General features: G+C 42.0%; 2 protein-coding genes across 2 annotated transcripts in view; one reads left to right on the top strand and one right to left on the bottom strand.

Annotated features, from left to right (window-relative positions):
- Positions 1-18,147, top strand: part of rnf139 (ring finger protein 139) — a 328,745-nt gene that overhangs the window by 49,168 nt on the left and 261,430 nt on the right. The gene's annotated exons all lie outside the window — the stretch shown is intronic.
- Positions 10,841-18,147, bottom strand: part of LOC139929462 (protein MTSS 1-like) — a 62,744-nt gene continuing 55,437 nt past the window's right edge. The window contains 4 exon segments of the mRNA XM_078290137.1: positions 10,841-11,508; positions 12,141-12,300; positions 12,500-12,661; positions 14,027-14,278. Coding sequence (XP_078146263.1) covers positions 10,841-11,508; positions 12,141-12,300; positions 12,500-12,661; positions 14,027-14,278 — 1,242 coding nt within the window.

Genomic DNA, 18,147 nt, shown 5'->3' with positions numbered 1-18,147 from the left:
TCATTGGTGAGCAGGGTTTTGTTTTTATTTTTTCTCTCCTCTTTCTTCTCTCTTCTTTGCTCCTGAAATTTTATGTAATTTCATTCTCTGATGCTGTTTAAAATCATCTTTGAAAAGAAGAAATGTATTTCTGCATATGAACAAAGTGTGTAATCCTTCAAGTGTATCCGCCTGATAAAGGAGTGCTGTGTTGTGCTGCCATCCTGTGGTCAGGCTCAGACAGCAGCTGCCAAATGTCTATTAGTCAAGGATTGATTGTATATGTATTTTGCAAGTCAATAAAAAAAATTTAAAAAGAAAAGTTTAAAAAGTGATGTTTAGTTTCCATCCTGAGCTCAGGGTGGAGGTGCAAAGTCTAATAAAAAATTTTCCTGAGTCAGTCAATAAGTTTGGACTCTACATGCTGATTTCAGACTTTTACAATACAGCTCACTTCCTGTCACGTCCTCCCAATCCATCCTGTCTGTCTCTACTTTCAACTTTTGAAAAAAGGTGGAAATGCACCCAAAAGAAAAAAGTAAAGTTAGTACTTTGGAGTTCTGAATCACCCACCCAAATCGTTTTTCAGTGCTCCAGTTACTGGACGTAGAGGAAATCGAACCATCAACTCCCTCGTCTTCAGACAGATCCTGGTCTGTGTCAGTCCACCGGGTCCTCTTCACACTCCAAGTCTCTTCTCTGAGAGCTTTTCACACTTTACTCCGGATGTTGGCTCATAAAATTTTACGTGGAGCTGAAGAGCGTCAACGGGGCTCGAACCCACAACCTCTGTGTTTTCATATCATCGCTCAGCCAGTCGAGCCGCTGAGTAGAGCTGAAGAATTAATCGAAATTTTATCGAAATCGCAATGTGGCCTACTGCAATTTTCAAATCGCAGGAGGCGCAATATTTGTTAAAGGCGAAATGTGTGTCAAAATACCATTTTAAATTAAATATTGTCGTGCTGCAGAGATGTCCTGGCCTACACATCATATTCTACAGACTTAAGAAAACATCTTTGTTTGGTACAGATCCCCGCAAAAATCACACCATAATCATTTTAATACGTTTTTCAATGAAAATGAGAATAATGATGTAAAAATTATCATTCCCTCTAATATCGCAAATCATATCGCAATTGCAATATCAGTCAAAATAATCGCAATTAGATATTTATTCAAAATCGTTCAGCCCTACCGCTGAGTCTTTCTCCTCAAGATCATGACTCCTTGTGTATCTGCTTATCACACTGATTTGAACTCTTTGTCGGAGAGATTTTCAAGCTTTCCTCTTGACGTTGGCCTTAATCAAAACCAGATCCTTCATCCCAGTCCTGCAGTCCGTTTGCCTGTTGAGCCTCTGAGTCTCTTCGCTGCTCGATTATCTCTCTGAGAACTTTTCAGTCTTTCCTTTGGCTGTTTGCTTTCAAAATGTGCTTCAAACTTTTGAGACTCAAACCCAAAGCCTCTCCCTCCTCCTGTAGCGTCTCAGCACACTGAGCCACTGAGTCTTACTTCCTCTACACTTTGTTCTATGAGAACTTTTCAGTCCCTCTCTCTGCTGTAGATATTTTTCCCTTTTCCACAAATTTTGCCCTTATTCAGCTTGGGTTGGATCTACAAACTTCTGAGTTTTTGTTCCTAAACGGAGTACGGGCCAGAAAGTGAGTTTAGCCAAAAATCTCAGCAGCTGGTGAGGTAATTGATGAGTCACTGGTATTGATCAGCAACCCCATCAATTTCACCTCAGGAAATTAAAAGTGATATTGCATGATAGATCTTCAATAAGAATTGGCAAAAATGCAAAACAATGAAAATACATACAACTGCTGGTAAAGAAAGCAACACACGAGTTTTCTTATTCATCAGACGCACATCGTATGCTTTTATTATTTAGCCGAAACAACTGGTATACATAGAAAATAGGAGACAGTCGGGATTCAGGAACTGAACATTAAACATACAGGATTATCAAGAGCCAGAGGTAAAGAAAGAGTTCAGCTCTGTGTCAAACAGCTGGGTGTGTCCTCTGATTATGAATAACTTGTCAAAATGTAAGAAAATCTCCCTCTAAATGGCCAAAAATGTAATAAAACTTGTTTAAGTAATAATAAATCACATCACATTATTACGTTAACTAGCAATGTTTCTCTGTTGGCAAGATATCTCAAAAATTTCTTAACAGATTTGGCTGAAATCTGGTGGACAGATCACTCTCAGCCCCAGGATCAGTTTATTAGATTTTAGTGGCAATCGGATCTGGGATTTCTGCCATTAGACAATTATAATTTTTAGCCATAAATATTATTCTGCATACAAGTGCTGGTGGGAAAGTCCGGCATGTGGGTCTTCCAGTCGGCTGCTAAACAGCGTTATGATCACATGCTCTTCTCTCAGGAAATCAAGTCAAACAAACAGTAAATAAACGTAAAGTGTTATGGAGGCTGCAGCTTTCCAGTTGGAGAATTGTTCAGCGTTGGCAAAGGTTTACGCTCTACTGAGTGACTTCTAGTTGATGATGAAATAATAATACTGGAGTAATAATACTATTCCTATGTTCCCAGGGTCCTATGTTCCCCAGATTTATATGGCATATAATGGGAACATGACAAAGGGTCCTATGTTCCCCAGTTCTAGGGTTTGGGTTTGGGTTAGAGACCTTCAAAATCAAATAAAATGATAACCATTGGTTTTGTTGTGTTTATATAGCTGTTTTGAAGCCTTGTTCCAATAAAAAAAACTGGATAATATTTATGAAATATTTTAACTTGAAACGGGTCAAATTTGACCCGAACACAATAGGAGGGTTAATGTGTGTTAACAGAATATTGAACTGGGGAACATAGGACCCTGGGAACATAGATACGCTCCCATAATACTGACTAATGACGTCATAACCCAAATTATTACATCCTTCTTACTCTTGCAAGTTATCACATTATTAATCAATATTATCATTACACCATCAGTTAAAAATATGTCACAGCCCTTCCGAAGTAATAATCGCCGGTTAATATAATAAAGTGATGTTATGACATTATATGACAGTTTATTACTTTAACAGGTTTTAATCAAATCAACCCATACTGAGGGGCATCATCATGTTACATCATCAGTTCCTCTGACGAGCGATGGATCACAGAAGATATCAGAAGGTTCAGATCGGGGTTATGAAAAAGCTTTTTCAGTGACTCAAACTCATCTAGCTTCATCCCAGGCTCATTAATACATACTGGTGCTGTGATTTATCTATTATAGTAGAGGAGGCCAAGTCATCTGACATTACTTTCAATACTTAAAACTAGCTGCCACCAGAGCAGGAAACTTTTCTGTTTACTGGCCACACTGAGTGTTACATCCCAGAATCCACCAGCCACTTTTACTGTTCTACCATCCATCTGCTGTAGGTTTTTACAATACAGTAGGAGTCAAAATTATAGTCGGTACTAGAGCAGATTCATTTACCGGACACAACTAAATCATTTATCAGCATTTTTCTGGTGGCCGGTGTTAATTTCCCACACGAGCAGAGCAGTCAAATTTTCATCCCCAAATACTTTTAAAACATCGTCTTCCTCAATTTATTTCAACTTGTATTTTATTTGTATACCTTTCAGTAGGCCTGTAACAACACTGACGAGCACCATGTGACGAGCACCATGTGCACACATTTGACTGATTTGTGGTTCATTGGGTCATTAATACTGTATGTCCTCTTGTTCTCAAATGGTTTCCCTTGAAGTCATCTTACATATTCTATAAGTTAAGACATATTGGCAAACTAGAACACACTGGAATTTTACTAGCCCATGTTTAGTATTTTTGAGACATGGCTACTACAAAATTGTCCTAAATAGCCAGAATTTCAATGTAACTGGATTGAGAAATTAAGTCATCATGATGATGAACTGATTTTTTTTCCGTTTGAATTGGAATTGATGATTTCAAAAAGCCATGGTTTCCACTAAAGGCCAAACAGGACTAGCCAAGGCTTATTCTTTATTTCTACCACCATATTCCCCCCCAATGCAAACTCTGTGGTTCTTTTATATCCAGCTGATTTAAATGTCTTTCATGTTGATATCTGAGCTTCAGCAAATATACTAAATATAGTTTTGGCCTCAATAAGCCCCATCTTGGCCCTACTGTCGAAAAATACCTGATGCTAACCTGGGCCAAAGTGGAAGAAGTAAAGGTTGGGTAGAAAAGTTTAATTCCAAAATGGGATGGCATTTCGGAATGAAACCTTTTACTTAGAAAATATGTGAGGGAAAACCATTTCAGAAGAACAGTGCTATGAGTCGAACCCAGATCACCCTTTGACCATTTAGCATACATAAAAATTTGGCAACTTGTCTGAAATGAAAAGCTGTACTTTGGCTTCCAGCTCAGGGACAGAACGCCGTCACACACACTGGGGTTGGACAAGTGAGTCTGGGTCAAACTGGTAAGAATGAGTTGAGTTAGCTGAAAACACTTCTCTTCCCGAAGTGCTTGTTTGTCAGAGGTTACATTTACATTTTAGCAGTTTAAGCTGATTGACAGGTTTTGCTGAAAGACAGAAGCTGTTAATGGACACCGGTTGAGATAACTACTATGACGCGTCCACATGGCAGTTTTAGTTTTACAAACATTTCTGGGAGGCAATAATAATCTCATTGGTTGAGTTAAACCTCAGTGGGCGGAGCCAAAGAACCACAGTTTTTCAGAGCGCAAGTTGGCTAACTGGCAAACTTTAATGGCAAAGAAAGAACTCTGGTCAAAATATGATTAAAATGGCAATGACGTCTTTATTCATTCATGATCATAGCATCATGATGTTGGAAGGTTATCAGCTAGCTAACTAGCTTACCTAGACAGCTGTAGGCTAGTATGGCTAGTTTGAACTTGAAGGTCAGCTAGCTAACTAGCTAACCTAGATAATTTATGACTAGATTGTATTTTTTCAGTTAGCAGCAGAGTGCTAGGCTTCATAATATTAGCTTCCTCCTCTCTTACCTCTTGTCTTTTTCACTGAGCTTCACGCTAACATTACTTAGCAAGAAAAACTATGGTTCTTTGGCTCCGCCCACTGAGGTTTAACTCAACCAATCAGATTATTTCTGCCTCTAGATTAGCTCTGCCTCTAAGAAATGTTAGTAGTAGAACTAAAACTCCAATCTGCAGGACATGCAGGTTGTTGAATGGATGTGATTCCTAATACATTTGTCCAACAGTTTGTAAGTTTTAGTCTTTCCATGGGCCCCAGCTCATTAAAACATGTAAATTGGAGATTTTTGTTGCAAAATGATATCTACTATTTGAAAATAGTGACACCTACTCTTCCAAAATGGAATAGCACAAAAATTAAAACAGCTAATGGTGCTTTTTGAAAGATCCAAATGATGAATTTCAGGTAATGATCTTTTTATTTTTGTGAAAAATGACTTACAGTTAATTTAGGAAATTCACTCTTTAACATTTGTCCTGCATCTTTTGTGGTAAAATCACTTCTTCAACCCTCAGTGTGTGTCAGCGCCACCCAGACCACTGACAGCATACAGAGTTATAGGATCCTCACAGACTCCAACATTCAGCTTCATATGCATGTTGTCGCATCAGCTACACATCTGTATTCGTAAACCTGCACTGGAAACTGAACAAAATGAAAACAGATAAAATCGACAGGCTTCAGTCGTCATACGGGACGTCAAACTACTGTCACACAGGGCGAGAGGGGGAAAACACAGCACTAAGACAAAATAACAGGAAAATGATCCCGAAGGGAAACTGAATAAGATTAGAATGGGTGGAGTCTAGAATGCATTCTGGTCCAGTAGAGACGGGCCAAACGGGGAATAAATAGTTCCAGTAGAAAAAAAACAAACAACAGACTATTAAATTGTTGATCAACTAAAAAAAGACAACATGCATTTTAAATATATATTTGTTAATATGTTTTTTTTATATTAAAAGGTGGGGTAGTTTAAAAACTCGGAACACCACAAACAAAATGGATAATAACATTTAAATGAATTGGAAAGAAATCAAGATGAATTAAATAGATAAATAACTAAGACTTGTAATGACACTATATTAGACAGTATCTAAGTATTTAGTAGCAATAGGGGAGTTCTTAGTGTATTTCAGCTTGTTGCGCTAATCACCTGCTGACACATGTTAACTTTGTAACTAGTTGGGCTATTTCACATTTACTAAATACAAGCTATTAGTGGTTTGTAAATGTGTTCTAGTTCTGTATGAATGTCATTAGACAGTGTTGTAATCCACTGTAGCCTGCAGACTGTTTACCAGACCTAACAGAGGCTTTGCAGTTGCATCAGAAATCTATCCATCATGTCTGGTGCCATCATGGAGGTCCAGTGGAGAACTGGCTGTATGCAAATAATGTCTCCATCTACAGTATGATGACCAGGCTGGAAACAGAGAGCTGAAAGAGCTTGTTGTGGTGTGGCTGTAGATCCATTCAGTGACGTTCTAAATAAAAGTGAATAGTTTGATAAGGCAGATTTGTAGCTTGAGAAGAGTCAGCTCAGTTCACCTGAGCAAACTGTTAGCTAGCTAACTAGCCAGCAAACACACTGATGTTAATGTTAACATGCTAATGCTAGCTGCTACTAGATATGTTAGCTAGTGTGCTAATCAGATGTGTTTACAGCAGCACCGGACACTATGGTTAGCTAGCTAACAAGCTGACATTATCTAAACACAAAATAAGTCAGATGGATCAGTGATGAAATGATCAGTTCCCAATTAAAAACAGCACAGAAGTTAATATCTGTTCAATTCTCTTGAGACGGACAAGTTGTTTAGAAACCCAACCAGCTGCCCAGTGAGCTGTGGACCTCCATCATGGCCACCAGAGGGTGAGTTACATCACCAGAAAGCCCTCTATACATGACAGTCAGTGTCTGATAGCTAGTAAGCACAAACAGTTTAGGACAAGCTAGACCATTATTGGACATAAATCACTCCAGACCAGTTTATATAATTGGTAGGATGTTGAGTACCTGCTACCTTTTCCAGTTATTAGTACATTTCAATGGAGACACATACACTTGGGTTACTCTCCATTTAATAAAGCATAAGATTTACATTTGTAGGTATTGGGACAGTGAACTAACAGTCGTTACATTACTTGGATGATGAGTGAGCAGGTAGGAGTTTCACTGTCTCGCTCAAAGACTCATTGGCTGTGTGGGGAATCAAACTTGTAACTTTTCATGCATGGGGCGGTCTCTAACCATTGGCTCACCATGTCACCCACATTATGTGTTCTGCCATGGTTATTGACGGATATTCTGCTTTTCGGTGGTGGTGTGGTGGCCCAGTGGTTAGACTGTCCTTCAGCTGGAGGACGATGTTTCAAACCCGTGTTGACAAGCATCCACCCAAGTGTCCTCGAGCAAAACACTGAATCTCTAACAGCTGCAGACAATTTTCCTATGGGGATCAATAACATATCATGATAGATTTGTCTTTTTTAATACATTAGTCTATAAGTTTTTGAATTTCAGTAGATACAATTTTATTGCAAAATGAGATATTGACTGAAGGTATTCAAACACGCAGATTGGACTTTTAGTTCTACAAACGTTTCTCGGGGGCAGAAATAATCTCAACGGTTGACGTAAACCTCAATGGGCGGAGCCAGAGAAACACAGTTTGAGCTAACTCACAAACTTGACCGTCGGAGAAGGAACTCTGGTCAAAATATAAAGAAAAAATATAAATGACTTTTTTTATTCATTCATGACCATGATATTCATGAAGTTGGACAGTCAGCAGCTAGCTAACTATCCTACCTAGATAGCTATAGACTAGTATGAACTAGTTTGAACTTGGTCAGCTAGCTAACTAGCTAACCTAGCTAACTTAATATGATAGATTGTATTTTTTCAGTTAGCAGCAGAGCGCTAGGCTTCATAATATTAGCTTCCTCCTCTCTTACCTCTTGTCTTTTTCACTGAGCTTCAGTCTGATGTTACTGAGACAGACAAACTGGCGCCGCCCACTGAGGTTTAACTCAACCGATCAGATTATTTCTGCCTCACACATTTTGTCATGGGTTTCACATTGGAAGATAACTGTGAGGGAAAAGTACAGTTTTTTGATTTTTGGAGGTACAGCTAGCTTTCAATTCTGGGTCTTAATTGGCCAACATGTCAAACCATGCTGAAATAATTACAGTAAAGACTACTTTCATTCCAAAATCAGATATCCACCATTTGACAATTACACTACAAAAAGATTGATAACGCACAATTAAAACAAATGGTGGTAGTTTTTTTGTTTGACAAAATGAAAATACTCAGACTGGATCCTCTGGACATTAAAGATATTTAATTAACTCAAACCGGCAGCCCACTGTCCCAATACTAAAGCTTTGACTCTACAGTAGCTCTACCCAAATGAAGTCTCAATAAGTCCACAGCTGTTTCTATCTGTGCCTACTAAATACAGCCTACCACCACCAGAATGATCAATACACTTATCCACATCACTCCAATTACTACAACTAAGTAGTAACGAGGAATCTGTAGTAACAACCTCTATTACTACCATGGAGTGTATGCTAACACATTTAGTTGTTACAGTTGGTAGATAGATTAGCAACATGTCAGAAGTGGTAATATGATGTGGAAGCTGGACGCCGGCAAACTCAGAGATCAAGTCAAATAATAATAATAATAATAATAATAATAATAATAATAGTAGTAGTAACATAGTAGCGTGGTAGCTTAGTAGTAGCTTTATTTTTATCATTTTAAAAAATGTATTTGTTTAAAAGTTTGAAAGCGCTTACCAGAAAATAAATACAATGATATATAATAACCTTTTTCAGTTTTCCAATTTTTCCAATCTTTATTTGTTTTTATTTTAAAACTTTTTGTTTTCTTATTTGTTTAAAAGCGTTTCAAAGTGCTTACCAGAAAATAAATACTAGTAATAAAAAAAAAAACATATTAACCATATGTGTATAGCACTTTTCAAAACAGTTTCAAAGTGCTTTACACAAAATAAATGCAATGATAAATAATAATAAACTTTATTTGTATAGCACTTTTCAAAACAGTTTCAAAGTGCTTTACAGAAAATAGAAAATTCTAATAACAAAAATAACGCAATAAAATAAGACCAAATAAAACCCAACAAAATAAACAATGACCCATTATCTCACAATCCTTTGCAATATCTTTGATTTTCATTATTAACGGCTAACGGCTTGATCTGTCAGGTTGAAGGCGTCCGGAGCTCCTGATCCTCCGCTGTCCACCCTGTTTACGATCAGCTGGTGCTGCAGGTTATTATGGGCTGTATTCAGCTTTTTACTCTAGTTCAAGAGCCACAAGGATTATTTATATTGGGGCAAACTCCTTTCAGAACATGCAGGTTAATCTATGTGGTATTAAATACTGTAAAAAAAAAAAAAAATCTTTGTTGCTATGTAAAGGGTTACACACCACTCTTCAATATGCTATCCTACATATACAGATACTCTCTGAATTAGTTCTTTTCTCCATTTTTCTCTCAGTCTGTCTTTATTCTCTTTCAGTCTCCTTGACATATTTTCTCTTGAAACACCCTATCTATGTTTTCACAGAAAAAAACAAAAGGATTCTGCATAAATTTCATTAAAATAAAGGATATTTAAGTTAAATTCAGCACGAAGGCTTTTGGCACCTTTTTGTGAAAATGGGAGAGTAAGAGGAGCGTATGACAACGAAACGTACAAACACATCAAAATATAAATATGTACATACAAATAAAGATTTGATCTTTTGAAAATACTCGATCGTTCCATCCCTCTCCCCCTCTTTTCTTCCAGCATTTTTTCCCCTCGTCTTCGTTACTCTCACCCTCACTCCATCCAAAGACTACACGCATTTAGCTGTTTCATCTTTCCATTTCTGCTACGAGAACGATCGTGTGCAACCCTCTCACCGTCCGCGGGGTCGACCTTTCACCCCTGTTCTCTTCCGCACACTCCTGGCTGAAGTTGCCCTGAAGAAATGACCTGGGATCAGCATCAGTGTTCCCAATAGAAACCTCAAAGGGGAATTTCACTGAAACTAGTCAAGTGCAATATTGACTACGGCAATTTTCAATTTGCAAGAGGCTGCAATGTTTTTCTTAAAGGGAAAAGTGTTTCAGACAGTTTCTGTCCGGAACAAAATGACTTTCCTATTGGGAATTTTCCGGAAAATAAGGGTTCTTGCAGGATAATCTAAAAATCACTTGAAGGAGATATTTCATTTTGGTACAAATTTGTCATTTTCCAGCAAGCTCACCTCAACACAAGTCAAACTCCAACACTATCTGCTCCTGAAAGATTTTGTACAGTATGTGATGCTATGAACTATGTGAGTGACATCACTACTGTCAAAACTAAAGATATCCAGAAATTAAAAACTCAAAACTAGAGATATCCATTGACACCTACTACTATGAAATGATGGCAAAAAATTAAGACAAATTATGGTACTTTTTGAAGGATAGTAGGTAACTAAAGGTTGAAAAAACTACTACTCAGCACTTTTACAGAGTGGATCCTTTATGTGTTAGAGATACTGAATGATGGAACTACGTTTTTTAACCTGAAATCAGAAAAATACAGCATTTTAGAAAAGAGCTCTTCAAATGCGACACCAAAATGAAATATCCCTTCAACACTTAGTGAGGAAATTACGAAACTGATCCTCGATCAGAGTCTTGGGGCAACTTCTTCCTCCTATCCTTGGATGTCACAGCTCCCATTTGCAGCTACTTAGCAGCGGCCATTGTGTGTCCCTCCCAGAGCGCATTCACTTAAATTCAACCGGGGACGCAAAATGGCGCGAGTCGAACTGACCCGCTCCTCTCAGTGGATCCTCGGCGCCGATCGGTCGTTGCTCGTCGTCTTCTTGAGCTTGACGCCTCGCCGGATGCCCACCAGAACGTCCTCCACCTCGCAACACTCTGTCTCCTCCAGGAGCTCCGGGAGAGGCCGGCGCTCCCACTCCGACACCCGGCCGCCGGGCTGCGGCGGCGGTGTGGGCGGGTCCGACCCCTCGCCCTGCGTCTGGGCGTCCCAGGGGCCGGTCTTGGGCGACAGCGGCCCGCCGCCGCCCGGTGAGAACGGGCCGGTCTGCGGGCCGAGCGGGCTCCGCGAGGCGTCGCCTTCCTCCGTCGCCGCCCTGCCGGGGAACCCCGGGCCGCCGCCCGGGTGCTCGGGCACGGTGGGCGTCTTCACGGGGATCATGGGGGGCTTGATGGGGATGGGGCCCAGGCCGAGGCCTCCCGAGGGCCGCCGCAGGTTGGGTTTGGAGGACGGCGTGCGTCGGATGGTGGCGACCCCCGGGGTGATGATGGCAGCGGGGTTGGAGGGCAAGCCGGCGGTGGAGGCGGGGCGTTTGGACTGGAACATGCGGCGGTAGGACTGGCCGATGTCGCTGTTCCTGGGGATGGTGGAAGATTTGTCGAAGTCTGACGACTGCTGCTGCTCGCCTTCCTGGTCCGCTCCCATGGAGAAGTAATCACAGTCCGATACTGAGGGAGAGAGGAAACAGTTTCATAGTGATCTTCATTATTAATTAAAACAGTTTGCAACTTTTTCACATTAAAATAATAAATCAACAGTGTATATTCACATCATCAGTCTGTGTTCAGGCCTAAATCCCCTGTTTGCCTGAAACTGCCTTTTTCAATGATTTTGGGACATTTTGGGGCATAAACCATTTCCTGTGGGTGTGTCTTGTGGGCGGGGCCAGCGGTGAGCCGGTAGTGTCTGTCAAGGTGAGGCGAGCGGCCGCAGAGCAGGAAGTCACAGCAACAACAACAACAGTGGAGGAAAGCAGGAAGAAAAGAAAGAAGAGCGAAGCTGAACGTTCAGAAACACGGTGAACATCAGCGTCAGATCGGCTGCGGAGGCGACCTCAGCCTCAGGAGAGATGACATCATCAACATGACTGACAGGTGTTGGGGAGGGAACTTAACTAGCTGAGGGGGAGGAGGAGGGCGGGGCTAACAAAACACTTCATGCTTCCAGGTGAAAGGTTCATATTGTAGCTTTAAACACTGATCTCTGTTGAAGTAGGTCTGACATGAAGGAGAGAGGAATAGAAGGGTGAAGTGTGTGTGTGTGTGTGTGTGTGTGTGTGTGTGTGTGTGTGTGTGTGTACCCTGTGAAGGGATGGTGTCCTCGGAGCAGCAGGGTGTGTTGGTCTGGCTGCTGTAGCCGCTGGATCCCTGCAGCGAGTCTCTGCTGGAGGCGTGGATGTCCAGCTGCAGGCTGCGGGCCAACGCTCTGGCCAGCTCCTCATGGGCCTCCCTGTCCTCCTGCTGGGCCCACACACACACACACACACACACACACACACACACACACACACACACAGATGGGCATTCATATTATGGTTTTGTTTCCAAGTGAACTTCTCCACTCTGGTTCAGTCCAAAGAAAACAAACTCTAGGTGTGATCGCATCCTAAATATTCTCTCATCACATCTGAAATATTAGATTTTGGAACCAGCAGCCCACCTTGGCCCCTGAGTGGGTTCCTCTGACCCTCTGTGGCTCCTCCCCTGGTGTGGTGACATCAGCGCCCTGGTGGCTGCTGGGATCTGCGGTCTCCCTCCGGTCCTTGCTCCTCCTCAGGGTGTTGACCATGGGCTGGTCGTACGGGCCGGGCTTGGCCCAGTCCTGCAGAGAGAGCCGGATCAGAAGGGACCGTCTGTACGGGCGGTTTACATTCACAGTGCTGTCAGTCTAATCCTGCGGCTGTGACGCCGTTTACCACAGGCGGCTTTACCGTACGCATATCCCAGCTGTAACTCTGCCTAAGGTGAAATACCTGTCATGACATCACTGATGGAGGCGTGGCCAGAGCTTCAGAGCTCATAGAAAGCAGTGCAAGAACCATTTTCTGCCCTGAGAAACGGATGCAGCAGGACTTAATACAAAAAATGTTGAATATGCTATTCCACTATATAGAAGTCTTATAACCATGTTTACAGCTCAAAAAAAATGAATCTGATGCTGATTTCAATTGAAGGATCACATGCTCCTGTAGAGGTTAACACAGGTTCATTAAACCCTTTCAAACCAGATCAGTTAAAATCAAAAGCACATGGTGGTCAAGCTAAAACCAAGGCTGTTTTTCTTTGTTGATATGTAGGAGATACGAGGTTTTCACGATGGCAGAGATATACTGATGATGGACTGACAACCAAGATCAGTTAAAATCACATTTCAGTTGAATCATAGTTTAATCTACTGACACTCTCCACTCTTCCCTCAGTCTGACTTCACTTCATTCAGAAGACAGCAGAAAGGATTTTAACTGGTGCTGATCAAAGATACTGTATTATTATTATTATTATTACAGTAAAAAACATTGTTATAGTAGAGAGCTGGTCAAAGCATGACCAGTGCTTCATCTAAAGGGTTTGTAGTGTGTGTGTGTGTGTGTGTGTGTGTTTGAAGCTCTGTCTGTGGATCATGAAGCTGACAGACTCAAAGAGATGAGGAGATGAGATGAGACAAAACAGATGACTGGAAACTTTCAGCTGAAACAGAATTCAGCAGTCTGCTGAGGAGAAAAAGTTCTTTTCTTCCAAACGGGTAAGAAACAGAGCAGGAAGGGAGGAGGGGAAGAAAGAATGAGAGAGGTAGGAAGGAGAGAAAGACAATGAATAAATGAAAAGACAAAAAGGGAGAGAAACATGCAAACAAAGAAAGAAATTAAGGATGGAAAGAGAGAAAGAACAGAAGAAGGGAAGGATAGAAAGCAGGAAGGAATGAGTGAAAGACAGTAGGAAAGGAAGGGAGGAAACGAAAGGAAGGAAAAAGGTATTAAAAATAGGACGAAAAGATGTCACAAAGAAAACAAGAATCAAATAAATAAATGAAGGAGAGGAAGAAGGATGGAAGGTAAAAGAGGGAAGGATAGAAAAAAGGAAGGAAAGAAGCAGGAAAAGGAAGAAAGGACGGAAGGAAGGAAAGAAGCAGGAAAAGGAAGGAAGGAAGGAAAGAAGGAAGCCATCGGGTGCAGAACGAGGATCAAACCTTCCAGGACGGGACTCTGGATGACGGGACCATCCCGGGCCCCAGGGGGCAGAGGGGCGGGAACTCTCCTGATAGGCCGGAGCCCGGACGAGACCACGCCCACACGGGGGAGACGGACGAATAGGAGGGCGAGGAGATGGGGGAGGTGGGTGAGGAGGAGGAGGAGGAGGAGGTGAAGTATGGAGGGAGGAGCAGGCCGTCCTGGGCCTGCAGCAGGTAGAGGGCAGCCTGAGGCTCGAAGCCGTTTGACAACTGAAGGTGAGCGAGGGAGGAAGAGGAAGAAATCAAAATCGATGACGATGGTTCTGACTGGTGAGAGACGTAAAAAACATGAAGATAATGCACAGGGATAAAATTAAAGGTGCGAGTGAAGCGTTTTAATATCGCTAAATATTACTACATTCGATTTGTACGGAAGAGCATTAGGGCCATTATAGGTGATTTTTTCATAAGGGAGGGAGGGAGAGAGGGGGGAGGGAGAGAGAGGGAGGGAGGGAGAGAGAGGGGGAGGGAGGGCGGGGGAGAGAGAGAGGGGGAGGGAGGGAGGGAGGGAGAGAGAGAGTGAGAGAGAGAGAGAGGGGGAGAGAGGGAGAGAGGGAGGGAGGGAGAGAGAGGGGGAGGGAGGGAGGGAGAGAGAGAGAGAGAGGGGGGAGGGAGGGGGAGAGAGAGAGAGAGAGGGAGGGAGGGAGGGAGGGAGAGAGAGAGTGAGAGAGAGAGAGAGGGGGAGAGAGCGAGAGAGAGAGAGAGAGAGAGGGAGGGAGGGAGAGAGAGAGGGAATATTCTGAGAAAAAACTTAAGAAATTCTGAGATTAAAGTCAGAATATTACCCCCCTCCCTCCTGCTGTGGTAATAATAAATTCACCTACAATGGCCCTAATACTCCGTAAAATATTACGGATATATATATAAAAAAAAAATATATAAGAGACGTTCGTTTAATTACGGTAAACAAACATATGGCGATATAGGAAGCAACGGGGCTGATGGGAAATGTAGTCTTAATGTGGAGAAACACTAGAACTAACAATACTACTGCTGTGAGAGAGGAGAACAATCGACTCTTTACGGAGGAATCACTATTAATTTAATGATATATTGATATTTAAAATGCTTCACGTAGCACCTTTAAGTACAAAATAATGAAAGCAGAGGAGTGTCGGCCTCTGCACAGGAAGTGATGATGCTCGACCTGCCTGAAAACCTTGCAGTGTGTGTGTGTGTGTGTGTAAAAAGCAAGCGTGTGTGTGTGTGTGTATACACCTGTGCATGACTGTGCTTGTCCAAATCCCCATGTGTAGGTCTGTTCATCTGTGTGTTTCTGCATATTCTTGTGTGTGTGTGTGTGTGTGTGTGTGTGTGTGCTCATGTGTGCTCATGTTCACCTGTTCCTGGTGTGTGGGTGAGGAAGAGGAGGAGGAGGAGGAAGGCTCCTCACTGACAGGCTGAGCGCTCTTAGAGACGGACGATGGAGACACACACGACTGCAGCAGAGCCATGCAGAGCGCGCGCACACACACACACGCACACACACACACACACACACACACACACACACACACACACAGTCAGCAGTTTGCAGAACGCAGAGGGCAGCCAAGAAAACGTCACATTGAGCAGAGAGAGACGAAAAGACAGAGAGAAACAGACAAACAGAGAAAAAAAGCAGAGGGAGCAGGTTATGACTGATGCTGCTGATTAATAATAAAGAAGATAACTTGAAAATAAATAAATCCAAAGCAGGAGAATCAGCCGGGAAGCGTGGATTACACAGAGCAGACCAAGCAGCTTCTCCCTGCAGAAGTTGGTTGTTTTAAATGAAGCGTTTCAGCGGATGGGGATGAGAAGCTGCAGGCTGAGAGCCGGGCGGCAGGTGAGAGATGTTTTCCACAATGTTATAGATCTATTCTGGGAAATCGTTCATCATTCAATATTTCTAAAGTACAGAACATCCAGTCTGTGCAGGTGTTACCGCTTTGACTCAAGTTACCTGCTGTCCTTGAAAAAGTGCCATTTGTTTTAATTTTTCGCTCTCATTTTGTAAGAATAAGCATCGCCTGTATCTCACTGTGGAATGAATCTCTTAATATTGAGGTTATAAATATGTTTACATGCACACTAATAATAATTTGATGTCAACCTGATTAAGCCAATACTCCCACTATTGAAACTGTCATGTAAACTCCTTTATCTGATTGCTTTAATCAGAGTAACTGAACCTCAATCTTTCTATTTATCGAGGACGTAAACACCTTTTGACTTTTTCAAACTGCGCAGGTCAAAGGTCGTCAGACGCAGTAACCTGAATGTTGTATTTATTTGCATTCATGTTGTATTTATCAAAAATGAATCCATGGAAACGAGGCAGTTAGTAGTAATCGTACTGGTGTGCATGCAGACATACTCCATGTAGATGAGCAGCTGTGCAGGTAATTTCTGACTGACATTTTTCCAGATTTCTTTATGGTCCGTTATGTTATAAACAGTGATTTTTCCCTCAGTGCTGCCCATCTCCATCGCCTCAAAATCACCCGAAGAAGAAAAGCCGTGTTATGAGCAGCAGAAGAAGAGTCAGGCTTATGTGAAGTGTTTGCATCCTAAGAGGTTCCTGTATGTTTCCATGTGAAGGAGCGCTCAGTTCATGCAGCACGTGGAGAACACCGGTGTCACTTCCTGTCTCCGTTAACGGCCATGAAAAGTCAGAATGCAACCGCTGTATTCCTGTCTGTCCTGCTGCAGGTGTGAAGTCATACGCTGCTGAAGATCAAAATCAAGTTGACAACAGAAGATCCGCACACAAAAATGCAGAAACAAAGTATTTCTTCCCCTGTGAACAGACCGTTTGCCTCTTCACTGCCACCAGAAGAACGTAACAGCTCACAGTAATGGAAAAAGTGAAAATAGTCCCATTAAACTCAATAAGTAGCTGTGTGATAACGCCGTAAAGAAGGAAAACCTGCCGCTCAACATGATGGATTACATGAGTCAGTGCAGCAGTTTGAGTCTTCACTGTTGAAACTACGGCAGCCTGTGAGTTCAAACCTGCAGCAGAACAGACAGTCGGAGCTTCTGACTGTGGAAATGCATCGCTGCGTTTCGACTGTTCACGGTAAGTCATGTGACCGCGGCGATAGAAAACAGTAGAGCGACTCCGGTGTTCTCTCCCCGCGGCCCGCCCCCGGCCCCCGAGCCGCGGCTTGGTGAACCCTGTTGGGGAGCGCCGGCAGGACGCCCGGCTGCATCTGTTGCTCTGGCAGCGAAGGCAGCCAGGGTGAGTCAGCAAACACTGGAGCTCACACACACACACACACACACACACACTCACACACACACACACACACAGAGGAGCTGCTGCTTCTGGCTAATGAACGCACGGTAACCTAGCAACCTGGAGGATTCTCTGACCGCATAGGTGGGAGAGAGAGTGGATTAGAGTACAATGGCGAGGATCGTGTGTGTGTGTGTGTGTGTGTGTGTGTGTGTGTGTGTGCACATTTCCACACCCTTACCTGCCTCAACTAGCACAGATGAACACACTATTTATGTCAAAGTGTTTTTATGAGGAGAATGTGAATATGAATTTTCATATTTGAACATAAATGGAGGTTTTACATTCTCCTCTGTATGTTGAGGCAGTTTTAAAACCCTCAAGCTGATGAAAAAGAAGGAAAGAAAAATGTCTTGTTATAAAGCTAAAAATAATAAGGCTGTTTGTCTTAGTAGGTGAAAAGAACATTTTGGAGATCTGACGTTTTCACCTGACATTCAAACACTTCTTTGTGTTAACCATGTGGCCACTAGCACAGGTATGATGAGTCACTTGACATGTATGTTGTGTTGTCAATAACATGCTAATGACATGTTTCGTGTGTGTCAAGTAGTAATCGATTAAAAAAAAAAAAGGAGAAAAACAATTGGTAGAGCTTAGAAAAAGGATCCTGGCAAGTTATTTTTTTTATATCATATGTCAATATAGTGATAAAAATAGGAGAAACAAAAATTTGGTAGATTTTCTAAATAGAATACTGGCAAAAAAATGTTCACCTGTCGGTAAGTCAATATATAGTGAGATAAAAACAGGAGAAAAAAAGGCAAAATTTAGAGAAAGGATTGTGGAAAATAAA

The sequence above is a fragment of the Centroberyx gerrardi genome, chromosome 19 (genome assembly GCF_048128805.1).
Source record: "Centroberyx gerrardi isolate f3 chromosome 19, fCenGer3.hap1.cur.20231027, whole genome shotgun sequence".
Taxonomy (NCBI): domain Eukaryota; kingdom Metazoa; phylum Chordata; class Actinopteri; order Beryciformes; family Berycidae; genus Centroberyx; species Centroberyx gerrardi.
This window is presented reverse-complemented; position numbering and strand designations above follow the sequence as displayed.